General features: G+C 54.1%; 1 protein-coding gene across 1 annotated transcript in view; it reads left to right on the forward strand.

The window, feature by feature from the left end:
- Positions 1 to 24,649, forward strand: part of LOC116951167 (uncharacterized) — a 109,233-nt gene extending 84,584 nt beyond the window's left edge. The window contains exons 2-5 of the mRNA XM_076073633.1: positions 5,233 to 5,357; positions 18,697 to 18,952; positions 20,514 to 20,846; positions 21,998 to 24,649. Coding sequence (XP_075929748.1) covers positions 5,233 to 5,357; positions 18,697 to 18,952; positions 20,514 to 20,846; positions 21,998 to 24,649 — 3,366 coding nt within the window. The remainder of the gene's footprint in view (positions 1 to 5,232; positions 5,358 to 18,696; positions 18,953 to 20,513; positions 20,847 to 21,997) is intronic.
- Positions 24,650 to 25,738: the final 1,089 nt, after the last annotated feature.

Genomic DNA, 25,738 nt, shown 5'->3' on the forward strand with positions numbered 1-25,738 from the left:
AAATGACACCCACGAAAAATAAACACGGACGTGATAAAATGATGTTTCCCTGCGTGGAACTCTGCGCTCCTCACACCAGCCAATGACAAAGATCCCCCATATAGCCTGTGACAGATTGTTGAGGCAAGTGCCGTCAGCGAACACCTGTGAAGGCCGGAACGGCGCACAAGGGGGTGGGGTGGCCAATACCACGCCCGGCCGCCTTTGTCTCCCTAGTGCCTGTATTTACACAGCGAAGCAGGTACTCATTTGAGGCTGAGTCGACCTAGACCTAGGGAAGGCGCTGAACCAATTCGGATAATCGTCACCGATCAGTGTAAGCCGTAGGCTTTCGCGACCAATATCATCCATAATCGTCACCGGTGTTGGCCGTGAACGGGATTCGAACTCGGGTCGCCGGGTTCGTAGCACAGCGTAGCGTTAACCACTACACCACCGCTCCCCCACTTTGTCTTTGCCAAGAGCATCTCTCCCTCACTGACCTACAACCCACGCATGGGTGAACGGCCCCAGGAGATGAGACCGCATAGCCACTTCAATGCTCCCCCTCTCCCTCCCTCTCTCTCCGCGTCTCTCGCTCTCTCTCTTTCTCTCTGCATCGTATCGAGAGCCCTGCGGGGATTTTGCAAAAAGTTAATAACGCCGGGAGATTCCAGTGGAAGGATACACCGATAACTAAAAAAAACCACCCAGCAGAGCCACTCCACAGTCGGAGGAGAGTGGCCACACAATCCCGGCTCTCTCACCCAACTCCTTCTTTCGCGTGCATTTATGGCAGCAGGTTAGTTGTGTCAACATTTCGCTGGCATAGATGAACCGATGGGTCAACGGATCGTCTCGTCCGGCCCTGACGAGGAGCTTTGTGGCCAGGCTTTGTTGTTTATGCTGTAACCCAGTGGTCGACTGACGACGCGCGGTTTCCTTTCGCGATTTCATTCTCTCACGAAACTTGGTTCAGTTTGTTTTAGTTGAGTTTATTTTGAAGTACCATGTGAGCTAAGAAGCTGCCCTTGAATCGGGGGGGGGGGGGGGGTGGGGGGGTGGTCATCGACGAAAGCACCGGTTCCCTGGTCAAACACAACGCGCAAAATAAATAAAAATTATTACATAATGAACAGGAAAAGGACAGCAAATCACGTGATGTAGAGCATATTACAAAATTATCGTTTCAATATTTCACTGACGTGAGGATTACGATTAGAGAACGTATTGCAAATGAGGCATAAAAACGCAAATGGTGAAATAGCTTCCCCGAGAGTAGTGGCGTCAGTCAGGGGGTTGCGTGCCGCCCCGGGTGACACCATCAGTGGGGATGACACAAAAATGACTGTCTCTATCATTTGTGTGCATGTTTCAGCATAAATTTAATATATTTTGTATAAAAAAATATCCCTTTAGTTAGCTACAACAATAAAAACATTTTTCGTAAGCCCAGCTTACCTGTACCGTATCAATATACCTGCAAGGCTAAAACTCTGTGCTAATTTACGTTTTTGAACCTTCTAATGCGCTCCGGTCAGAGGTCTCATTGTTACCCAACTCCAGTGACGCTTCGAGTCACGTGGTTTCGTCCGCACGCGCTACAAGCACGCGCTGTTGTGTTTGTCGCTGCTCGTGTTTTTATAGTCGCTGATTTTGTAAAATTTTCTGGCGTTTTAGCTACAATGTTGTGGTAATTAGTATTTGTGAACCTACATCAATAACATTTTGAGGCTGAAGTAGTAATAAAAGCAAATTTAAAGGTGTCATTTTGATTTTGCTCGTTGTTTATGTCACTACTATTACCATTACATCAGTGATATACGGAAATCAGGATGTACGAGTAACATTAGTACAAAAAACCTGACTAAGGGTTTTGTATGGTCTGGTACGGGCGGAGGAGGTCCATGAGGGGTGACACCGTGAGTTACGCACTGGTGACACCAACCCTAGCGACGCCACTGACTGAGATGCATCACATTTCAAGTTACAGGAATCATTGCAACGATCACGATTTTTCACTCGGTACAAAAAAAAAGATTGTAAGGCAGCGCTGTTGTTTCAACTTCGTTCGCGGTACGGGGTAGAGGCCACGAGTAAGTCGGCCGGACGTCACTCAGGACGAGACGTAGAACACGCACGACGGAGGGGGGGGTGGTGCCACTGTGGCCAATCAGCCCACGAGGTTTTGACTCTCAGGGCTCTGAAAGCTGCCTTTCATTACAAAAAAGCCTAACTTACGTTTGTCAATGTCTTCTTGCTTTCGCGCAGCTGTCGGTCACCTTAGTGCGCTTGGGAATCCGCGTGACTCTTGCGTTGACGGCAGCGTCCCAGTACCAGGATCCTGGCACCGCTGGCATCTTTATCTTTGTTGAGAGCAGCGGTTCTATACCTTTACCGCAGCCTTGCACCCGTTTAAGTTCCCAATCGTAACAGCATTTTATAATGCCAATAAATACGCAGCGGTTTGATGAAACAAAGTAAGTTGTACACCTACGTGCCCGTGCCTAATTTGTTTTTCGATTATTTACCTTCTAAAATGAAATCTGCCCATGTCTCGCACCCACAGAGGGGTGCAGCATGCACCCCAGGTAAAGAAGATTAAGAACCACTGGCTTAGAGGACTGGGGAGCGGTGGTTCACTGCGCGGTGCACTGAGTGCAGTACGTGGCGACATCTAAACGGCTCCTCCTGGGTCGACTCGGCCCCACAATGAGTGCCGGCTGCGATGTGAAAACATCGCCGCTGGGCAGACCCACACACACAGCCACACACGCCTCGTGTGCCGTGCCGCTCCTTCCTATAGCTGCTGCTCGGTTACAGCACTTGCCCCAGCAAGCCTGCTGGAGGCTACCCCGACGGGGACGAGACCTTTGTCTGCTGTGTGTGTATCCGTGTCAAGGTGCGACGCTGTGGTTTTTTTTTCAGTAACTGGGCTGACTGGGAAACGAGAGGTTATGGGTAGAACCCATCTTGCCACGGCCCCCCCCCCCCCCCCCGATAATGGGCAACCTGTCGGTCCCATCAGGAGGCCCCCCGCCACCTCCTCACCACCCCCCCCCCCCCCCCGAACACGCGATGCCGTCAGGGGCGATGTTGCAGTGGCGCTCACCGCTGTAGCGACATCGTCTCGCTGATGGGTTCCCCAGCACCGATGCTCGGGGATTTTCTGTACATTTATTTTTTTTATTTCACGAGACCTCCTTTGCAAGTATTACATTATGATAATAGGGTCTTCCCCTTTCTGGCAATGAAACAGCTGTTGAGATGTTAAAACTACAAACTGAAACCTTAGCAAGGAATCACGTCTGCATTAGCCACTTATAATGAGAATATTATTGTGTTATTTTATTTTATCAATTTATTATTTTATTCTCATTCTACGTGACTTTACCGAAAGAACCAAAGAAGATGAATCATTGCAGTCACAAAAGCTTTAAATCGAAATTTAGCCAATATACTTGTGGTGAACATGCAAACGAAGCAACATGCTCTGACAGTATGTGCGTTGTCTTTGAAACTGATTGGTCCACACCGAGCTCTCAATGCCCTGATCGTGGCATGGTCTTTGTGCTGTTCGCCTTTTGGCGTCCTCTGGTCTAACGCTGTTTGAGACGAGGCTCTAAAAAAGTCAGTTTCAATCAGTTTTAAAGACAATGCACATACTGTCAGAGCATGTCGTTTTGTCTGCATATTCACTACAAGTATATGTGGCTAATGCAGACGTGATTCCTTGCAAAGGTTTCAATTTGTTGTTTTATTTGTTATCCCCCATCTTGGCAGCAGCGAGAGAGATTCCCTGTTGATGACAGGTGGGGTGAGGGGGGATGAGAATAGACTTCACTCTTTATGGCAATAAAACAGGTGTTAACGATAATAACAATTTACATTTGTGAAGGCGTATCTCATACAATGATCCCAAGGCGTCGCCGTGTCTGGAAGCAGGGACGTGAGACCGAGCCAGCAGCGTACACGCACACAGCTACGTGGTAAAAGCAGAGATTTAAATAGCACCGGAGATTCGCGTCGTCTAATTGTCAGAGGTAACGCGTTCCATAGTCTTGGGGCTGCACTGGCAAAATCCCGATCACCCCCAGGTACGTGGCTTTGACCTCGGGATACTAAAAAGGAGATTAGAAGATCTGAAGGACCTCATTGGTGGTGTATATAAGTGGATCAGTTCCTGAAAGCAATGCGTGGGCTAACCCATTGACAGCGTTGTAGGTCAATAGCAGGGCCTTATAATGAATTCAAGAGAACGGGTGTGACGTGCTCACGAAATGGCGTTCGCGTAAGCAGCAGCATTCTGATGTCCACACACCAAATGGACACACCTGTTGCAAGGCATCAAGTCTACATTAACCACACGTGCTTGTGGGAAGAAAAAAACATACATAAAACAAACACGCTCTGATTGACTTTGAAACTGATTGGCCTACACGGAGACAGGCTTCGTCATGGCTTTGTCTCCCCGGAAGTGTTCGACCAGAGACCACCAAAATGCGAATAGTACAAAGGCAATGCAAGTAATGTATCACAAAGTATGAATAGCTTTACATAATTGCACCCATATACAGAGTGGGCACATGTCCTTGTAACTTTCTGACCCCAACCCCCGCTACTAGACATTTGTGAAAAAGAGCTTCATAGCTCATCGGATTCCTCCTCCTGTCAAAATAAAGATTCCGATTGTGACAACAGCAGCGTAGGGAAGCACTTCATCCAGAATTGGAATTTATTTATTTTCTAATTATCGGATTACTTTCAATTACTTGTGACATCAACAACAAACCTGAAACTAGAGTTATTCGGATCGATAACCAGATGGATTTTAAGGAAGCCGGACAACCGTCGACATCTCTGTGTCATGTCAATGTTAGTGTGCGGTGGTGGGTCGCTCCAGGTGCTAGCCACCTCCCGGCAGAGCCGCCTGTGCCGAGAGGTTGAACGCGGCTGTCTACGCTCGCCCGGGGCCCCTGAACCCAGTTGGAGGTTCACTCTGCCAATCAGCATCGGCATCATTCCTGGGGAGCGCGGGCGGGTGGGGGTGCATGTTGAGCTTCTTTCGTGTCGTACGTGGCCAACCCGTCCTAGTCGGAGGTTGCGGAGGAGGGGAGGCGGGGAGTTGTGGTGAATGGAGTAGGAAGTGCCGTGTGGTCAAGTAACCAGGGCGGCCGACAACAATCGAAGCGTTGTCTCTTTGTCTCTTATTCCTCCTCCTCCCCCTCCTCCTCCTACCTCTTCTTCCGTCAGATTTTTGCCATCCTCGCCTTTGCGACATGCTGCGGCTACCACGGGGAGCTGCTCTTCCAGCTGCCGTGCGGGAACAGCTCGGAGCGCCTAGGAGATGTCCACGTGCCCATCCAGTACCCATTTCGGTGGGTGCCTTCCTGCCGACGATCACGGATTCACAGCTTTGTGTCTCTCTCATCTCTCTCATCTCTCTCATCTCTGTCATCTGTCAATGTCGCTCCCGGATTTGCCTGATGGGGTCTCTGCCTGGCAACGCTGCGTCAGGAGGATGTGCGCGCGACACGAGTAGCAGTAGCCGCGGCCGTAGCGAGGGCATCCCTGTCAACCCCTTGTCAGTGCCTTACCTTATTACAGACAATTTCAGACCTTATGGGTCACCCCGTGCCGTTAAAAAGCTCAACGTTCATCCCACAAAGTCTCATCACAAGGGAGAAACACAAACAAATAGACACAAACATTATTTTTGCCCGTACTAAAACGGCTTTTCACCGCATGGACCTGAAAACTAAAATCTCCCTGTGCAAGAATGCGGGTAGCCCATGTGGGTTGACAGGTATGCGAAAGGTTTATGTACTGACCTAACCCATTTACCTTAACCTATCGTTATGTTCCCAGGTAAGGCGCACTGAGCTACAGAGCTCTTTCGTTCAGAAGCGACAAGGCTAACATAAACGATAGCTCAACGAAGTTGGCTTATCACGTGGAAATGTATAGCAGCCAAATACTCTCTAAAATGTACAGGCGTCAGGGTTGGGATCGAACTCACGACTTTCTGTATACTAGGCAAGGTAGTTAACATCTGGCCACCGCAGCACCCCTGCAGTGGCGAGATGCTAACGCCCACATACTGAATGTGGTGTGCCGGGTAGGGAAATACGTTCCGGGTCTCTGGTGAACTGGAATAGCCACGGTCATCGTGAGATGTTTAATAACTCTATTCTGGTAAGCTGGGTGTAGCAATATATTCTGGGGCGCAGGTCAACATGGAGTGACCATTGCGAGAGGGCTTGAACACTTTACGTGCTGTTGTGCTGGGTATACAAATGTGTTCCGGGTCGCTGGCAACGGTTGGCTACGTAAGGTGCGTAAGAAGTTCAACATACATTCACTGTGATTCACACACATGCAGAGGGAGGAATTTGTGGACTCTGCGGGAGTGCAACAGCAGCAGCGGCGGGATTGTTTAAATGTGTGAATGTGTGAATGTGTGCACTCCACGGTGACCCGCGTGTGATCACCAACTCCCCACACTTGAGAACCCGATTTCATCACAACTTGGTCTCTGTGAGTCTATGAGTCACCATGTGAGTCTGTGGGTCTCTTATGTGAGTCTGTGTGTCTCTATGTGAGTATATGGGTCTTCCGTGTGAGTCTGTGTGTCTCTATGTGAGTATATGGGTCTTCCGTGTGAGTCTGTGTGTCTCTATGTGAGTATATGGGTCTCCTGTGTGAGTCTGTGTGTCTCTATGTGAGTATATGGGTCTTCCGTGTGAGTCTGTGTGTCTCTATGTGAGTATATGGGTCTTCCGTGTGAGTCTGTGTGTCTCTATGTGAGTATATGGGTCTCCCGTGTGAGTCTGTGTGTCTCTATGTGAGTATATGGGTCTTCCGTGTGAGTCTGTGTGTCTCTATGTGAGTAAATGGGTCTTCCGTGTGAGTCTGTGTCTCTATGTGAGTATATGGGTCTTCCGTGTGAGTCTGTGTGTCTCTATGTGAGTATATGGGTCTTCCGTGTGAGTCTGTGTGTCTCTATGTGAGTATATGGGTCTTCCGTGTGAGTCTGTGTGTCTCTATGTGAGTATATGGGTCTTCCGTGTGAGTCTGTGTGTCTCTATGTGAGTATATGGGTCTTCCGTGTGAGTCTGTGTGTCTCTATGTGAGTATATGGGTCTTCCGTGTGAGTCTGTGTGTCTCTATGTGAGTATATGGGTCTTCCGTGTGAGGCTGTGTGTCTCTATGTGAGTATATGGGTCTTCCGTGTGAGTCTGTGTGTCTCTATGTGAGTATATGGGTCTTCCGTGTGAGTCTGTGTGTCTCTATGTGAGTATATGGGTCTCCCGTGTGAGTCTGTGTGTCTCTATGAGAGTATATGGGTCTCCCGTGTGAGTCTGTGTGTCTCTATGAGAGTATATGGGTCTCCCGTGTGAGTCTGTGTGTCTCTATGAGAGTATATGGGTCTTCCGTGTGAGTCTGTCTGTCTCTATGTGAGTATATGGGTCTTCCGTGTGAGTCTGTGTGTCTCTATGTGAGTATATGGGTCTTCCGTGTGAGTCTGTGTGTCTCTATGAGAGTATATGGGTCTTCCGTGTGAGTCTGTGTGTCTCTATGTGAGTATATGGGTCTTCCGTGTGAGTCTGTGTGTCTCTATGTGAGTAAATGGGTCTTCCGTGTGAGTCTGTGTGTCTCTATGTGAGTATATGGGTCTTCCGTGTGAGTCTGTGTGTCTCTATGTGAGTATATGGGTCTTCCGTGTGAGTCTGTGTGTCTCTATGTGAGTATATGGGTCTTCCGTGTGAGTCAATGGGTCTCTATGTGAGTCAATGGGCCTCCATGTAAGCCATGTGAGTCCATGGGTTACCGTGTGAGTCTGTGGGTCTCCGCGTAAGTCACTGGTCACTGTTGTGAGACCATCACCTTACTCCACTTGAGAAACCAGTTTCATCACAACTTGTTCTGTGTGAGTCCATGGGCCTCTACGTGAGTCTGCGGATCTCCGTGAGAATCTGCCGTGTCTCGGTGCAAGTCATCGACGACCGAGCCGAGGCCACCAGCTCGCTGCACCCGGATTCACGCCCCAGGATCCCTGCGGCCGCCGGCTCAGAGGCTCCGGCACGGCCCATTCCCGCATCGGCCTCCTGAGATGCGGAGAGTCGCCAGGTTCCAGTAACTTGATGGTGGGGAGCGAAGGGTGGGCGAGGGGCTACGAAGGCTGGGTTGGAGGCGTGGCCAGCCGGCAGGCGCATGATCAAGGATTTAATATTTCACAAACATCTGGAGAGAGAAGGGGGGGGTGTCCTCCTTCCTCCTCCCACAAACAAAAACAGGATTGAGCCGTTTGTAATAGCGGCGGCGATATGAAGACAGAGTGACGATATAAAGACACAGAGTAGCGATATGAAGACACAGAGTGGCGATATGAACACACAGAGTGGCGATATGAACACACAGAGTGGCGATATGAAGACACAGAGTGGCGATATGAAGACACGGAGTGGCGATATGAACACACAGAGTGGCGATATGAACACACAGAGTGACGTTATGAAGACAGAGTGGCGCTGCATGTCATCTCAGGGGGATAACACCGCATTACCACTTGAGACGTGTTCATCCGCACGTGTGTGTTTCTGTTTGTGTATGTGTGTTTGTGTGTCTGTCTCACCACCACTTAGTGGCGAATGGCGGCTGTTGTTGTTGTGACTGTGTGTGTTTGTGTCTGCTGAGGCTGCGGTGGCTCAAATATTGGAAGAAGTCACCCCCTGTGAGTGGCTGGGTGAGGTGCCTTCTGTTGAGGAAGTACTGAAGGCGATCCGGAGTCTGAGACCAGGAAAGGCACCGGGCAGAGATGATCTCCCAAGCGAAATGCTGAGGGAGGGTGGCGTCTGTGCACTGACTGCCCTACATGACATCATATACAACAGTCTGGACCACTGGACGGGTTCCGCAGGATTTGAAGGATGCCCTGGTGGTCCCCCTCTTTAAGAAGGGGGACCGCATAGACTGTAACAACTACAGGGGTATCTCACTCCTCAGTGTGCCGGGAAAGGTCTTGGCAAGGATTTTTCAACATCGCATTGCCAGGCACGCCGAGGAGAGGCTTGCGGAGCCCCAATGCGGTTTCAGGAAAGGGCGGTCCTGCACAGATGCCATACTTTCTGTCCGTCTGCTACAGCAGAGGTGTAGGGAATTCCAGCAAGACCTACATCTCTGCTTTATTGACCTGGTCAAGGCCTATGATACCATCAGTAGGCCTGGGCTCTGGGTTGTTCTTCGTGCTTTTGGAGTCCCTGACCCTCTGCTCACGATCATTAAGGACCTTATTGATGGTGAGCGGGCCCGGGTAAAACTACGTGGCCGGGAGTCAGGGCTCCCACATTATTTAAAATCTATTTTGACCACGTAGTTTGTGCAGCCTTCAATAGCTGTACCGGGGGAATCTCCATATGGTACAGATATAATGTGAGGCTGATCGATGCCTGGGTGCGGTCAGGGGATGACTCCCTATTGCTCAACCACGTTATGTATGCCGATGATTTGGTAATAGCTGCTCATTCAGAGGAGGAGTTGGAGACGCTGTTGCTGAGACTGGAGCGTGCCACTAAGAGATGGGGCCTTACCATCAGCCCCACCAAAACTAGCACCTGTCTGGGTATTTTGTACCATCGGACACTCCACCCCCACAACTCCCAATTGGTGATGGGGAAGTTGTGGAGAGTTTCCCATACCTGGGCAGTGTGCTTATGACCGGCTCCAGTTTAACAGCATAGGTCTCACTCCGAATCAGTCGAGCGGCAATATCTTTTCATCGGTTGCGTAATGCTGTGTGGAAGCAACCTGGTCTGTCGCTCCGCACTAAGCTTCAGGTCTTCTCGGCCACGATCATTCCCTCCCTTCTCTACGCGTGCGAAAGATCCCATCGGCGAGCTCATCCGGCCGGCAAGGCTGCGTTGGCTGGGTCATGTAGCCCGCATGCCCAGCCATCGCATGCCGAAACAGCTTTTATTCGGCCGGATCGAGAGGGGCTAAACGGGCGAGGCACGGGCTAGAGAAGAGATGGAGTGATGTGGTACAGGAGGACGTGCAGCTGAGTGGACTTGCCGATGACTGGTACCAGCGGTGTCAAGATCGGCCTCTGTGGAGGAGGCTCGTGAAGGATGCTACTGGGCAGTTGGAGGTAGTCGCCCTCCAACAACAATGGAGGGCGGAGGAGCGACGCTCACAACAACGAGCGGAGCGCCGGGTGGCTAAAGCACAGCAGGTTGGCACAGTAGGGGGCACAGGTGGTGCATCAGCCAGTCATCTCAGTCAGTCGACCCGTGGCACCTGGGTCTGCCCCGTGACCTCCTGCCAGCGGGCGTTCGACACTTCACGTGGCCTCAGGGTGCACATAGCCTGGCACAAGCGTCGTGGTGACGTCACCGCCACGTAGTGGCAAATGGCGGTTGTTGTTGTGTTTGTGTGTGCCTGTGTGTGTGTGTTTGTGTGTGTGTTTCTCTGTTTGTGTGTCTGTGTGTGTTTGTGTCTGTGTTTGTGTGTGTTTCTCTGTGTATGTGTCTGTGTGTGTGTCTGTGTGTCTGTGTGTTTGCCGGACGGGCAACTCTGTTGTGGACAGTGCTGTGGGGGGAGGTCCAATTTTGATTGGCTCCTCCCCTCATGGCATATGTGTCCACCACAGGGGCTAAACGGGGGCTCTGGATGGGTGCTAGGGGCTGGTAACCCCTCCACCTTCAATTAATTACCACTAAACCACGAGTTAAACTGAAATATGTAACTAATAAGCTTGTGCCGGAGGCCCCGGGGGGCCAGGCGTCTATGACGTCTCCTGGCCAAACCCCAATTGGCGGAGCCAGGAGATTGAATATCTACCCTCGGGGCTCCTCCAGAAACAACGAAAAGCCACTACGGGTGGCCACGTGGAATGTTCGAACGCTCACTGCGGAGGAGAGGCTGACACTCCTCTGTCGGGAGCTGGACCGGTACCGCCTGGATCTATGTGGCATTCAGGAGGTCCGGTGGACCGGCTCGGGCTCCTGCCACCATGAGGGATGGACAATCCTCTACTCGGGGCAGCAGACTGCCAAACAACAGGGTGTGGCTCTTCTTTTGAACAAAATAATGAAGGGGGCGTGGGAGCGTGGCGGTGAGGTGTGGGAAGTTGTAAGCCCCAGGCTACTTTGGGCTCGCCTTCCCATCAACCGGAGGCGAGGAATGGTGGTCGTGGTTACTTATGCCCCCACCGAAGATGAACATCCGTGGAGGGATGCAGGCAAAGCCGATGAGTCAGATGCCTTCTATGACCTCCTGTCACAGGTGCTGGCTAAAGTGGCCCCTCGGGATAGAGTCATCATGTTGGATGACTTCAATGCCCGAGTTGGTCATGATACTGGCACCTGGTCTGGAGTGATTAGAGGGCATGGGCCAGATCAGCTCAAAAACAACGGTAGGAGGCTGCTAGATTGTTGTGCAGCCCATGGGCTTGTAATTACCAACACGCTGTTCCGGCATCGGCGCATTCACACAACATCATGGATGCATGCCGGGTCCAAGCAAGAACATCTGCTGGACTACATAGTGACGGACCAGCAGATGCGAGCCCATGTCCTTGACACCAGGACCTACCGTGGAGCTGATCTGCCCTCTGACCATCGACTAGTCATCTGTAAGATGCGCCTGCCATTCTTCCACTCCGGTGGTGGGTGTACACCCAGGACCCCATTCCAACCTAAAGTGGCCTGGTCTCAGTTATCTGATGAAAGTTGCAAGCGAGAATTTCATCATCGCTTGCGGCTGGGATTGGCATCGTCCCCGACTCCTCCTGATGTCGAGGGTAAATGGGCGAGGTTTAGGACTGTGACTCATGCAGCTGCAATGGCTGCTTTGGGTACGCAGTCCAGACCTCCCCAGAGACCCTGGCTGACAGAGGAGGTGTTCAGAATGGTTGAGAAAAAGCGACAGGCCCACTGTCATCGGCTACAGAATCCCACGTCAGAGAATGAGGAGGCTTACCGTAGCCTTCGCTCGGAGGTTCGGAGAGCCGTGAGGCGCTGCAAGGATGGGTGGTGGTCGCGGGTTGCTGAGTAGATGGAGTCTGCCTCAGTGGCCCGTGATCACGAATCTCTATTTAACTTCATCAAAAAAGTAACCTGCAGCGCCACACCTATTACCATCATTAGGGGAAAAACGGTGATCCAATCTCCGACCCCCAGGAACAGGTTTGCAGATTTGCTGAGCATTTCTGTGAGGTCCTGGGGGAGGGAAAATCCCTCAGCCAGGAAAACATCGTCGCACAAAGTGAGGATGACCCTGCTGAGGCTGCGGTGCCTCAAATATTGGAAGAAGTCACCCCCTGTGAGTGGCTGGCTGAGGTGCCATCTGTTGAGGAAGTACTGAAGGCGATCCGGAGTCTGAGACCAGGAAAGGCACCGGGCAGAGATGATCTTCCAAGCGAAATGCTGAGGGAGGGCGGCGTTTGTGCACAGACTGCCCTATATGACATCATAACAACAGTCTGGACCACTGGATGGGTTCCGCAGGATTGGAAGGATGCCCGCACAGACTGTAACAACTACAGGGGCGTCTCACTCCTCAGTGTGCCGGGAAAGGTCCTGGCAAGGATTATTCAACATCGCCTTGCCAGGCACGCTGAGGAGAGACTTGCGGAGCCCCAATGCGGTTTCAGGAAAGGGCGGTCGTGCACAGATGCCATATTTTCTGTCCGTCTGCTACAGCAGAGGTGTAGGGAATTCCAACAAGACCTACATCTCTGCTTTATTGACCTGGTCAAGGCCTATGATACCATCAGTAGGCCTGGGCTCTGGGTTGTTCTTCGTGCTTTTGGAGTACCTGACCCTCTGCTCACGATCATTAAGGACCTTCATGATGGTGAGCGGGCCCGGGTAAAACTACGTAGCCGGGAGTCAGAGCCATTCCCTGTACACCTTGGGGTGCGACAGGGATGTCCTCTGGCTCCCACATTATTTAACATCTATTTTGACCACGTAGTTCGTGAAGCCTTCAATAGCTGTACCGGGGGAATCTCCATATGGTACAGATATAATGGGAGGCTGATCGATGCCCGGGTGCGGTCAAGGGATGGCTCCCTATTGCTCAACCACGTTATATGCTGATGATTTGGTAATAGCTGCTCATTCAGAGGAGGAGTTGGAGACGCTGCTGCTGAGACTGGAGCGTGCCACTAAGAGGTGGGCCCTTACCATCAGCCCCACCAAAACTAAGTACCTGCCTGGGTATTTTGTACCATCGGACACTCCACCCCCACAACTCCCAATCGGTGATGGGGCAGTTGTGGAGAGAGTGGAGAGTTTCCCATACCTGAGTAGTGTGCTTATGTCTGGCTCCAGTTTAACTGCAGAGGTCTCACTCCGAATCAGTCGAGCGGAAATATCTTTTCATCGGTTGTGTAACGCTGTGTGGAAGCTATCTGGTCTGTTGCTCCGCACTAAGCTTCAGGACTTCTCGGCCACGGTCATTCCCTCCCTTCTCTACGCTTGCGAAACGTGGACCCCCCTAATGGAACATCTTCGCTGGTTAGAAACATTTAGGCTGGCCTGCCTACGATCCATCCTGGGTTTAACCAGACTGGATTGTGTGAGGAGCTCACAAATCCTTGAAAGATCTGGGCAAGGTCCCATCGGTGAGCTCCTCCGGCGGGGAAGGCTGCGATGGCTGGGTCATGTAGCCCGCATGCCCAGCCACCGCATGCCGAAACAGCTTTTGTTCGGCCGGATTGAGGGGGCTAAGCGGGCGCGGCACGGGCTAGACAAGAGATGGAGTGATGTGGTACAGGAGGACGTGGAGCTGAGTGGACTTGCCGATGACTGGTACCAGCGGTGTCAAGATCGGCCTCTGTGGAGGAGGCTCGTGAAGGACGCTACTGGGCAGTTGGAGGTAGTCGCCCTCCAACATCAACGGAGGGCGGAGGAGCGACGCTCAGAACAACGAGCGGAGCGCCGGGTGGCTAAAGCACAGCAGGTTGGCACAGTAGGGGGCACAGGTGGTGCATCAGCCAGTCATCTCAGTCAGTCGACCCGTGGCACCTGGGTCTGCCCCGTGACCTCCTGCCAGCGGGCGTTCGACACTTCACGTGGCCTCAAGGTGCACATAGCCTGGCACAAGCGTCGTGGTGACGTCACCGCCACTTAGTGGCGAATGGCGGTTGTTGTTTTTGTGTTTGTGTGTGTCTGTGTGTGTGTTTGTGTGTGTCTGTGTGTGTGTGTGTTTGTGTGTGTGTGTCTGTGTGTGTGTGTTTGTGTGTGTCTGTGTGTGTGTTTGTGTGTGTGTCTGTGTGTGTGTGTGTTTGGCCTGATTGTGGGGAGCGATAGTGTAGAGGTTCGCGCTACGCTGCGCTACGAACCTGGCAACCCGGGTTCGATTCCCGCTCACGGCCAACACCGACGGTGACGATTATCTGAACCGGTCCCGGACCTCCCCTAAGACTCAGCCTCAAATAAGTACCTGGTGCGGTGTGTAAACATCGCCACTGGGGAGACAAAGGCGGCCGGGCGTGGTGCTGGCCACCTATCCCCTCGTGTACGTGCCGCCTTCATAGGTGCTACTCGCTAACAGCACCAACAGTCTGTTAGAGGCCATACGGGGAATCTTTGTCTTCGTTCATCCTCATTGATTCTCGGACGCAGCTAACATCAGTGGCGCGACATTTTCAAACTAATGTCCGTGGCCCTCTCCTAGGTCGACTCAGCCTTAAATGAGTGTTTGGCACTGGTGGAGAGGGGGGGGGGGTAGAGGAGACGGGTGACCGGGCGGAGTGCCGATCTCAACATCGAGTAAGACAGAGAGATTTATTTTTAATCTAAATTGTCTTCTTGGTGGGAATGCCGCCACCAAATCGGGGCAAGGGATCTCTCCGCTGACCCGGGCCAGCGACGATTGATCGCGAGCCGAAGTGCTCGTGTCAATTTTCTCCTCCTCCAATTACTCATCGAAAGGAGGGCGGCTTGCGGTCACGAGATGAATGCGCGCATCCTCCACGTGGTCACGCTTAGACCGGGCGCCACGTGGACGAGATGTTAACTACCTCGCGTGGTATACAGGAGGTCGTGGGTCCGATCCCGACCCTGACGCCTGCTTTATTATTGCAGTTTGCGGCATCTCTCTCCCCGTGACCCCGTGGATTTGGAGTTTGCGTGTTTCTCTCTCTCTCTCCGTGGTCGTGTTTTTTTTTTTCTACGGGTCCTCCGGGATTTTCCCTCCACATTTAAAATCAACACGCGTTTAGAGTATTTGGCTACTATACATTTCCACGTGATACGCTGCTTCGTTGAGCTTTCATTTGTGATAGCCAGGTCGCTAGAAAAAAAACAGCTATTTAACTCAGTGGGCCTTACTTGGTAAAATATATATATAAATAGAGAGAGAGTTTAAACAGCTTTATAGACTGTTGGGGTGGATTTCTTTTTGCGAGCACTACGTTGAGGTCGGAACGGTGCACGAGGAGGGATGGCGAGTCCAGGGTCAGGGCGCTCCGCCTTTAGCGTTGTCTCCACAGTTGCCCGTAGTTACACACCGCACCAGGTGGCAATTTAAGTCTGAGTCGACCTAGGGGAAGCCCAGGACCAGCTCAGACATCACTTGCCACTCACAGACATCCTATGAATCGGCACAATTCCAGGTTTGCCGATTGGTAATTACCAATCCGGCGTTTTAAAAAATGGTTGTGGATGTAGCGGCCTCTGGTGTCTGCAGGGGTAATGCGTTAACTCAGTGTGTGCGACGTGAATCAATGAAAACATTCGTAGCCCACGTGGAATCGAAATTGAATCAGGGAAACATTGGACCCTCCCCTATAACATCCTCAACGCGTGTCCGCTTGGATATTGGGTCGATTAAGTAAGTAACTTGCAGCGGGTGTGGGTTTTATTTAAAATATATAAGTATATAAATGTTCATCGAACAAAATCGTGGAGGACGTTTAATATGTTTTGTGTGATCCTCGTAGCGTACGGCTGTGGCGAGGGAACGGGGTGATTGGAAGGCAGTCTGCAGTTGCTTCACAGCAAATGTTGCTCGGAGTTCCTTACAACCGGCACGTTTTATTTTCCCCCGAGTTTATTTGGACCATGGCCACCGGCGCTCGTTGTGCCGACACTCGTCCACGAAGTCCTCGCCGCTCCGCGCGTGGCGGCGGTGTTCTCACGACGACGCGATGTCGCCACAACGTGGTTCTGCCATCAGGGAACAACTTTTCTCACAGCGCGCAGAACGCGCATCCCGTCGTAACGTGGAACGCGCATCCCGTTATAACGGGGAACGTGCACCGCTATAACGGGGAACGTGCACCACTATAACGGGGAACGTGCACCACTATAACTGGGAACGTGCACCACTATAACGGGGAACGTGCACCGCTATAACGGGGAACGTGCACCACTATAACTGGGAACGTGCACCACTATAATGGGGAACGTGCACCACTATAACTGGGAACGTGCACCACTATAACGGGGAACGTGCACCACTATAACTGGGAACGTGCACCACTATAACTGGGAACGTGCACCACTATAAAGAAGTTTTCTGAGCGGTTAACGACGGACTACTTTCCTGAGCTGCGCGGCTGAGCGGAGTTATACAGTCCGCGCAATGAGACAGCAACATGGAGGCGTTCCCTCTGATATTTGTCCCGCCATCTCTTTTATAAATTTCTGTTTTAAATTAATGTGCATGTATTTATATGCGTATTTATACGCGGGGTTATTCATCAGTGCAATGCATGTGTGCGTGTGTTTTTTATGAGCCAATTCATTATTTTACTCCTACGTTCACACGACTGCATCTATTCACCAGCTCTAATTGCATTTTTACCTCATTGAGCGATTTATTTACTAATTGCATTTAAAATTTGCATATTTTAATTTTGAAGCGGTGAGGGTATTTCCGAAAAACACTTCTGTAATGCTCGCGTATTATTTTTTAAATATCTATGTTTAGATTTTTATAAGCAAATACCTACAACAAAATCTGCCATTACCATCTACAAATACATAGCCGAAGGTCCCCTGCATAACTCCGCCTTTGTCTCCGCAGTTGGCGACGTTCACACACCGCACCAGGTACTCGTTGAGGCTGAGTCGACCTAGGGGAGGCCCGGGACCGGTTCAGACAATCGTCACCGGTGTTGGCCAGAGCGGGAATCGAAACTCGGGTCTCTCCCGGGTCCGTAGCGCTAACCGCTACACGACCACTCACCCCACCACTGTTACATATGCACACAAAACTCATGCATCACGCACAGATCCCTTCAGAGCGCTGTGGCAAAGTGCTTCTGGAGAGCGCCCATTAGGGCTGGCACGGCGCGCGAGGGGGCCGCGTTACCAACCACGAATCACCAACGGGTGCCGATTCAGAGGCCATCAAAGCGGGGGTGGTGGGGTGGTGGGGGGTCATTTTGTGCTCACTAAAAGTCAGAGATCGGAAATTAGAAGGAGGTTTTGGTTTCTTTCGTTTGTTTACAATGTTCTCCCGAGATGTTTTGAGGTGGATTTTTTTTGTTACTTGGCAACAATTCCCCGTTGCCTCCGCTTAACCGGCTGGGACACGCTAGCACACTGCGCCAGGTTAAATGCCTTATTCTTCAAATGCCACGCAGAAAACGTCAAAACTATTTCAGATCTGAGACTTTTTTATTTTCCCCTTCCCAACTTCACCGGTTGATTTTTTAAACTTCCAGTTTCACTTCAATTTCGATTCATCATTTTTTTTCATCTTAAGATTAGTTTTCCTTTTTGGTGAAAAAAAAAGTAACCTTTAACCATACGGGAGCCAACTTTTTGATGACTTAAATAACGACTCGCCTGGAGTGTTCCTTCACGTTGGAGAAGAGCCAGCCGAAAAGTCGAGCGCAGATTTGCCAGGATCAGAGCACCTTTGCAGTTAACATCGAGGGAGCAACACTTTCCCTATTCGTCGCACGACTGTCCAGCGATATTTCAGGCATCATCAGCGCTGGGATTTATCCAAATTTAAGCGCAGCACCGAAGTGAAGTCACGGCGGTTTTGTTCTTTGTTGTTTTGTGCCGTCATGACCGAGGCTGAGGCCATCAACTCGCATCACTTGGGACTCCAGCGGCTGCCCTCGATTCGAACCCAGGATAGATCAGCTGCTCCGGCTTCGCACTCTGACCTCTTGAGCCGCCTGGCTGCCTCGCCTCGGTTGGCGTGGGGGAATGGTGGCGCAGCCGTTTGCGCGCTCCGCTGAGAACCAGATGCCCCAAGCTCACGGCTAAAACATCAGTATCGAGCGATATCCGAACCAGTCCTGGGCCTCGCCTAGGTCAACAGGTACTCATGTACGATTGGTGCCCGCTGCAGTGTGGAAGCAACAGCACTGGCGAGACAAAGGTGGCCCAGTGCGCCACCACTTGCACGCGGCACCGCGCACACTAACAGCGCTTACCCCAACATCCCGGTGAAGGCTACACGGGGGATCTTTGTGTCTGTGTGCATGTATGTTGAACTTCTTTTGCACCGCACGTAGCCAACCGTGCCAATCGGAGGTTGGCACGGTTGGCGTGTGAGCGCAGGGAGCGGTAGCCAAGCTGTTAGCGCATCACAACTGCAACTCCGCTAACCTGGGTTGGATCATCGGCAGCGAGCGCCGTCTCAACCGCTCCTGCCCACCCAGCCCACCCCGGGCTACGTGAGCGGGCGGCAGGGGACCACGACGTCTGTGTTGTGTTGCGTGCGTGCGGTTTGTGGCGCCCGCAGGCTGCTGGGGGTGGTGGCGCGGGTCTCCGGCTGCGTGCCCGCGGGCCTCCCCGTGCGTCTGGCGAGCGACGGCGCGACCGTGGCCATGGACGCTGGGCGGCCGTCGGCGCTGCCGGCGGGCCTGGCCGGAGTGGTGCCGTCGGCGCGGCTGCTCGTCGCCGTGGGGGTGGTGTCGCTCCTCTACTCCCTCTGCGCCACCGTCGCCACCATCTTCTACCAGCGCAACTACCTGCGCAACAACCGCGGCCCCAAGATCGTACGTGGCCACGTAACCACGTGCCCTCGTGCCCACGTGCCCACGTGCGCCCGTGATCACGCGCCGGGAAATTGATTTGAAGCCTCGGCGCCAAATTTTTGCCTAAGCTCTGCCGTCCTCGATATATATTAAGATATATTCAGTCAATGAATGAGGGATATGAAGGCCAAATGGTGTATTGTATGGTTGTGCAATGTAACCTAAAAGAAAACACAATCGTGAATCATAATATCGATCGCGTAAATCTACGCGTTAACGTGTAAATGTGAAGAAACACTATAAAGAATTTGTTCACGTAGCTCGTAGCGATGACACGAAGTGATGCTGAGGCTTTTATGACCAAATTAGCTCGGGGATTTGTCGTGGTGCTTCAGCCTTGCATTTAAGCTGTTATTAAGCAGCGAATATTCTTGGCAGTGGTCCCTCAATATCCAAGGCCTCAGGCTGCTGCCTCTGAAGTCCCAGCGCTCATCCAGCCTTGGCTGCTACAGCGAGAAAATAAAATGAGCATTTTGAACTAAAACACACTTTGATCTGTAACGCACTCAACTTTGTTCAAACCCCATTTTTTATATTTTTCTTCCGCATATTAAACGTGCAACGTGGTCCCCTTCTTTCGTACAGCCCATGGAGAGCAACTGAGAGATTCAGTCGCAAGACAATTAGCCATTCATTTGCTTTGTCTGAGAGTAGGTGGATGGCAGAATCACCGATCCACCAATAAACATCCTCAATCCATCCACTCCCTCACCCACCCGTCCACTCACTCACCCACCCTATAAGGGTAAACGGAGGATATTTTTTAATTCACGTTAAATGCGTATCGCACATTGTAATTCAATATATACATACTTTGCGGTGTACACATCTTGGCAAGCAATCATCCAAATTTGACATAACCGCGGGCGGTAATGCCACTTGAACTCACGTATACGTACAAGTGGGACGTAAATCGATCGGTGTTGACAAGAGGTTTAAATGCCCTTACCAGATTTGACACAGACTGCATTTTTTAATGCGCGCTGGCACTGACGCTTAGAGGCACGCAACTCCGATGACAGCGCGCGAGAGAGACGGTGAGAGGATGCGACGGAGAGAACAGCAAGGCCACATCCGCGGGCACCGCGAATGCGGAGGCAAAGATCCACCCCGTATAGCCTTGAACAGACTGTTGGGGGCGAACGCCTATGAAGGCCGGCACGGCACACGAGGAGGAGGGTGGCCAGCACCACGCCCGGCCGTCTTTGTCTCACCAGCGGCGATGTTTACACACCGCACCAGGTGCTCAATTGAGGGCTGAGTCGACCTAGCGAAGGGGGCCGTGAGAACGCGCGTGTGTACACACGCAGCACTCAGGAGGCAGAGTCGGTGGCGAGCGTCGGTGTTTGCGCTTGCGACTCGAAACGCACATCTGTGACAACGACCGAACACGTCTACGGGAAGGGGAATAAAAAAAGAGCTTCATGGCTCATCGGATTCCTCCGGGATAAATAAATCTTCTCAACATTCCGATTTGTGAGCCGCACGGCCGCGTTAACTCCCCGCCCCCGACTCCCCGCAGGACGTGTCCGTGTCGCTGGCGCTCTCCCTGCTCTGGCTCCTCGCCTCGTGCCTGTGGGCCGCCAGCCTGGCTGAGCTGCGCGCCTCCCTGCAGCCGGCCCACCTCGGGGCCCTGGTGCCCGCGTGCCGCGCAGCCTCCGCCGCGGCGGCGGCGGCCGGGAGGGACCCCCCCGCGGCCGCCCCCCCCCAGCCCCTGCCGGCGGGGATGGCCGCGGCGGCGAGGGGGGCAGGAGGAGGGGGAGGAGGAGGAGGGGGAGGAGGAACGGGAGGCGTGGGACGCTCGCGGTGCGAGTGGAGGTCGGCGCCGACGCTCTCCTCCCTCGTGGTGGCGGCGGTGAGTCGGGCAACGCGGCGATCCCTTCTCAGGCCCCCCCCCCCCCTCTCTCTCAGGGCCCCCCTCTCTCAGGACCCCCTCCTCTCTCTCAGGGCCCCCCCTCTCTCTCAGGCCCCCCCTCTCTCAGGGCCCCCCTCTCTCTCAGGGCCCCCCCTCTCTCTCAGGGACCCCCCCTCTCTCTCAGGCCCCCCCCTCTCTCAGGGCCCCCCTCTCTCTCTCAGGGCCCACCCCTCTCTCTCAGGGCCCCCCTCTCTCTCTCAGGGCCCCCCCTCTCTCTCAGGGCCCCCTCTCTCTCTCAGGGCCCCCCCTCTCTCTCAGGGCCCCCCTCTCTCTCTCAGGGCCCCCCCTCTCTCTCAGGGCCCCCCCCCCTCTCTCTCCGCCCCCCCACTCTCTCCGTGCCGTCAGCGGCTCGCACGGGGCTCGTTTGACCATGGCCCAGCACGCCGGGTCGGTGCGGTTTGGTGGAGGCAGCTGGAGTCGGCCTGGAGGGGGGGGAGCATGGATGTAGAAGCATAGAAGTAGAGTACAACGTTAGATTTTGCTGTACTGCTCTCCGCTTTGGTGTTTAAACCTCTCCGAAAAATGCGTAAAATTTTTCTTTTGGGTTTCGAAATTTGCTCCGCTACTTTTTAGTTTGTCCTCCCACTGGCCAACGTTTTCTTTGTTTATAGTGGCGAACAGTGCTGTGAGTACTTTGTAGAAAGGCGCTTTATAAATGTTAAATATTATTATCATAATTACTGCCCACCACATAGCCCCGTAAGGCCTGTGACTCCTGGACATCTGTGAAAAAGAGCTTCACAGCTCATTGGATTGCTCAGAGATAAATAAAGATTCTGAATAAAATAAAGATTGCGGCGACCTGCTTTGTCCATGGCGTTCACCCATCCAAGCACTACCCGGGACTCAAGTCCAGAAGAATTATAATAAATTTATACTGAAGGAATCCGATAAGCTTTGAAGCTCTTTTTCACAGACAGTCCTCTTGGCCTGTGAGATTCCCGATGAGATCGGCAAACACGAGCCGCGGAGCTCTGGGCTTCGGGCGGCACCATCGTGGCCACGTGGCGGAGACGCGGGAAGCGCCGGCGCGCCGCGGTTCCCGCGCCGAGTCCATAACGAAACGCTTCCCCCGCCGCCGTCGCCCGCAGGTGTTCGGCTTCATCAACTGGCTGCTGTGGACGGGCAACGTGTGGTTCGTCTACAAGGAGACGGGCTGGCGCGCGCCGTCCCTGCGGCCCCTGCTGCGCCACGGCTCCGCGTTCTGCGCCTCCGAGCCGGACCTCGCCGCGTCCACCCGGAGGAGCGACCGCGGCGGCGGCGGCGGCGGCGGCGCCGTGGCATCCTCGGCGATCGGCGACCGCGACTTCGAGCGGGTGGCCGGCGACCACGTGCTGGTCGACCTGGGCGGGCAGCTGGGCACGAGCCCCAAGGCGCGGCTCCTGCAGCCGCAGGCGTCGTACCACGAGTACGACAACCCGTGTTACACCCACGGCGAGGACCCCCCGCTCGTCGAAGCCAGGGCGGTGGCGGCGGCGGGCCCGGCGGAACGCAAGGGCGACGCGCGGATGATGCTGGCCGAGGAGGTGCAGGAGGTCCTGTACCGGCGGCTGGGCGTGGCGGCTCTGCCGGCGGAGACGGTCGCGACGCTCGCCTCGCTGTCGCCCTCCTCGGTCGTCCTGTCGTTCTTCTCTACGACGTTCTGGTCGCCGCCGGCGGCGGCGGGGGGGGAGGGCGCGGGGGCGGCCGGGCCGGCGCAGGCCACCGGGCGCCCCCCACGGGCTCGGGGCGTGCGCCTCTCGACCGGACACAGCTTCTCGGCCGACGACGAAGACGAAGACGACGAGGACGACGGCGGCGACGACGGCAAAGACATCGATGGCACAAAGCGCCCCAAGAAGGTGTACGTGAGCATCCCCAAGCTGGAGTGCCACGACGACGACGACGAAGACGAAGACGCCGACGGACACGGAAGCGGCGGCAGCGGCGGCAAACGCGCCCGACCGAAGAGCGTCCACCCTAGCGCCGTCCGGAAGGTGGACGGCGCGGAGGAGGCGAGCAAACGCGACGCCGCTATCATCAACGACCTCATCAAGAAGGGCTACCTCATCGTGCAGAACGACGGCTGCGGCAAAGGTGGCGACGACGACGACGACGACGGCGCCGGAGGTCGCCCGCCCCGCCTGCGGAGGCAGCACCCCATCGCCAAGAGGAAGTACGTGAGTGGCGGGAGTCAGAGGTCCACGCTGGGCCGCCAGAGCCTGGACGCCGGCGGCAGCAGGTTCTACTGTGACGGCAACGATGGCGATGGCGGCCTGGCCGACCCGCACGAAGTGCGGGCCAGGAAAATTCACGTGAGCGTGCAGCGGCGCCGCTCGACGGGCGCGCGCAGCCTCAACGACGTCGACTATGACTTCGACGACGAGGGCAGCCGGGAGGTCGGCTCCTACAGGGGCGGTGCCGGGGGCGGTATCAGCAGCGCCGAGGAGATCATGGTGTCCTGCGGTTGGGGCTCACGGCGCGGCGGTGGCGGCGGCTCCGTCATCGGCGGCGGCGGCGGCGGCGTCGTGGTCGCGAAGGCGGCGCGGCCGGCGTCTCCGACGCGCAGGTCCAGCGCGACTCTTACTCGGCCGCGCTGGGCCGAGAGCCGCAGCTGTAACTCCACCGACACGCTCAGGGTGGACGCGGCCGTATGCGCGGGCTCGTCGGGCGGGTCCATGAGGCTCAAAAGTCCCGAGCGAGCCTGGGGTGAGCGTCGGGCAAGCTCCGTGCGTCACCACCACGCGGCGGCCGGCGCCGGGGCGGAGCGTTTTAAAAGCGAGGCCGGCGGGGACGCCAGGGGCGACGGTGGGGGCGCGCGCAGCAGGGGAAGGTCGACGGACGGGCGGGGACGAGAGGGCGGCGGCGGTGTCGATAGGGGACGGTCGATGGACGGGAGGAGGAAAAACAGCGGCGACGTCGTCGTCGACAGGGGGAGATCGATGGACGGCCGCGGTAAAGAAGTCAGCGGTTGCAACGAAGGCAGGGGCAGTGACCAACTTGGCAACCGGCTAAACTTGAACAGGACGAGTGACTACATGTTCGAGAGACGCAACAGCACGAGCAGGATCCCAGCACGCAGCGGGAGCAGGAACCTGATCGTGACGAACGGCGGCGGTGGCGGCGGGCTGCGGAACACCGCGTCTAGCGGCTATGCCACGTGGGCCACAGCGGGCACGGCCGCGATAAGAACGTCGACCAGCGCGGGCGACCAGAGGAACATGGCCGGCGGTGCTGTCACGTCTTCGGCCACGGCGTCGGCCACGGCGTCGTCGTCATCGTCGTGGAGCAGGAGGGACTCGGTTGAGGCGACGGGGCCGGCGCGGCGGAGACGCAGCCGCGAGCGCGGTCGCGAGCGCGGCCGCGCCGCCCCGCGGAGGAAGCGGCGCAGCGCCACGGCGGAGGGGGCCCCGCGGCACGCCGAGGACGACGAAGCGGCACGGCCCGTCGGCCGAGAGGCGCGGGGGGAGGGGGCGACGACGGCCGCGGCGACGGCGGCGGCGGCGGAGAAGCAGTGGTGGTGGCGGCGGGCGGCGGCCGACGCGACGGAGCCGTGGGGGGTCGACACGCTGCTGCCCGACCCCGAGCGGTGGCGCCGGCACGGGTGGTGGCGCGGCGGGCCGAACGATGTCAAAAGCGAGCGGCACGGCGACGACAGCAGCGAGGGCGACAGCGACGACGACGAGGATGGCGGCAGAATCGGCAATGAACAATACGCGTACGCTGCCAAACGGAGGCCGTCCACCAGAATTGAGAATTTGTAAAGATGACAACAACAAAAAACGCGTGTACAGAGTTTAGTGTGCTGGCTTGTGCGGATGCGATGTCGGGGGGCGGGGTCAGGATTTGCACATGAAACTCCCACGGTTCATTTGCTGCAAGTATGTTTTGTTTGAACACGTTTAAATGCGCAAAGGAAGCGAGGCTGCGTGCATTCACCTCGCGGAACGACAGGGGTTACGTTACGGTGGCCCTGTGCTTTGGTGTCAAGGCCTGGTTCACATGCAGTAGAATGGTGCCATATTTCTGGACCGTTGCTTTTTCCAATGTTATGTAAAATCCTCCTTTTAAACTGCCCACACAAACCGCCTCAGTTGTGTCACTTTTGTTTTCAGACGACCCAGCCAAATTAACTAACTTGAACCAGGCAGAAATGTAGGCGAGGTAATATTGCCTGTTCAGCCCATCAAACTAAAACAGTGGTAAGGTATTTAGGATAATAAAGTTTACACGAGGAAATGTGTAGAAAAAAAACTATGTTGGGCATGTTATTTACCTTAAAGAATATTTACTCGTCCAATTGTCTAATTAAAACTCTCCACGACTTCATCCAATCACTACTATGCTGTTGCAAGTACTCTACAATAAAAGAAGTTTCGTATCCCCTTATTTTTAACATTTGTATCCAATATAACGGAGCAACAAGGCTATGTTTTTGAAAGTGGCACAGCAGAACATTTGCGACACAGCATGACAAAGAAACCACGTGCACGCAATGAATGCATGCGATTTTTTATTCCCCTGCTTGCAAACGGGATGGCATCTTAATCCGACATTAAAACAACAACAACAGCAACAAAGTTGTTACCACATTCTCACGTAGATAGGTTCAAAGAAAAATAACAAAAAAACGACGTTTCGATCCCAACACAAGCACGGTCCCCCCCCCCCCTCCTTTTTCCTGATGACGACCGCTTGCGTCGCGATCGAAACGTCGTAGTTTATTTTAATTTTTCTTTGAACCTATCCACGTGACTTTACCGAAAGACCCAAACAATATGAATACCTGCAGTCACGAAAGCTTTAAGTCAAGATGTAAAGTTGTTATTACCTTAAACTAATGTCGATGTCCT

The sequence above is a fragment of the Petromyzon marinus genome, chromosome 42 (genome assembly GCF_048934315.1).
Source record: "Petromyzon marinus isolate PM22_M1 ecotype Great Lakes invasive population chromosome 42, UKy_Petmar_22M1.pri1.0, whole genome shotgun sequence".
Taxonomy (NCBI): domain Eukaryota; kingdom Metazoa; phylum Chordata; class Hyperoartia; order Petromyzontiformes; family Petromyzontidae; genus Petromyzon; species Petromyzon marinus.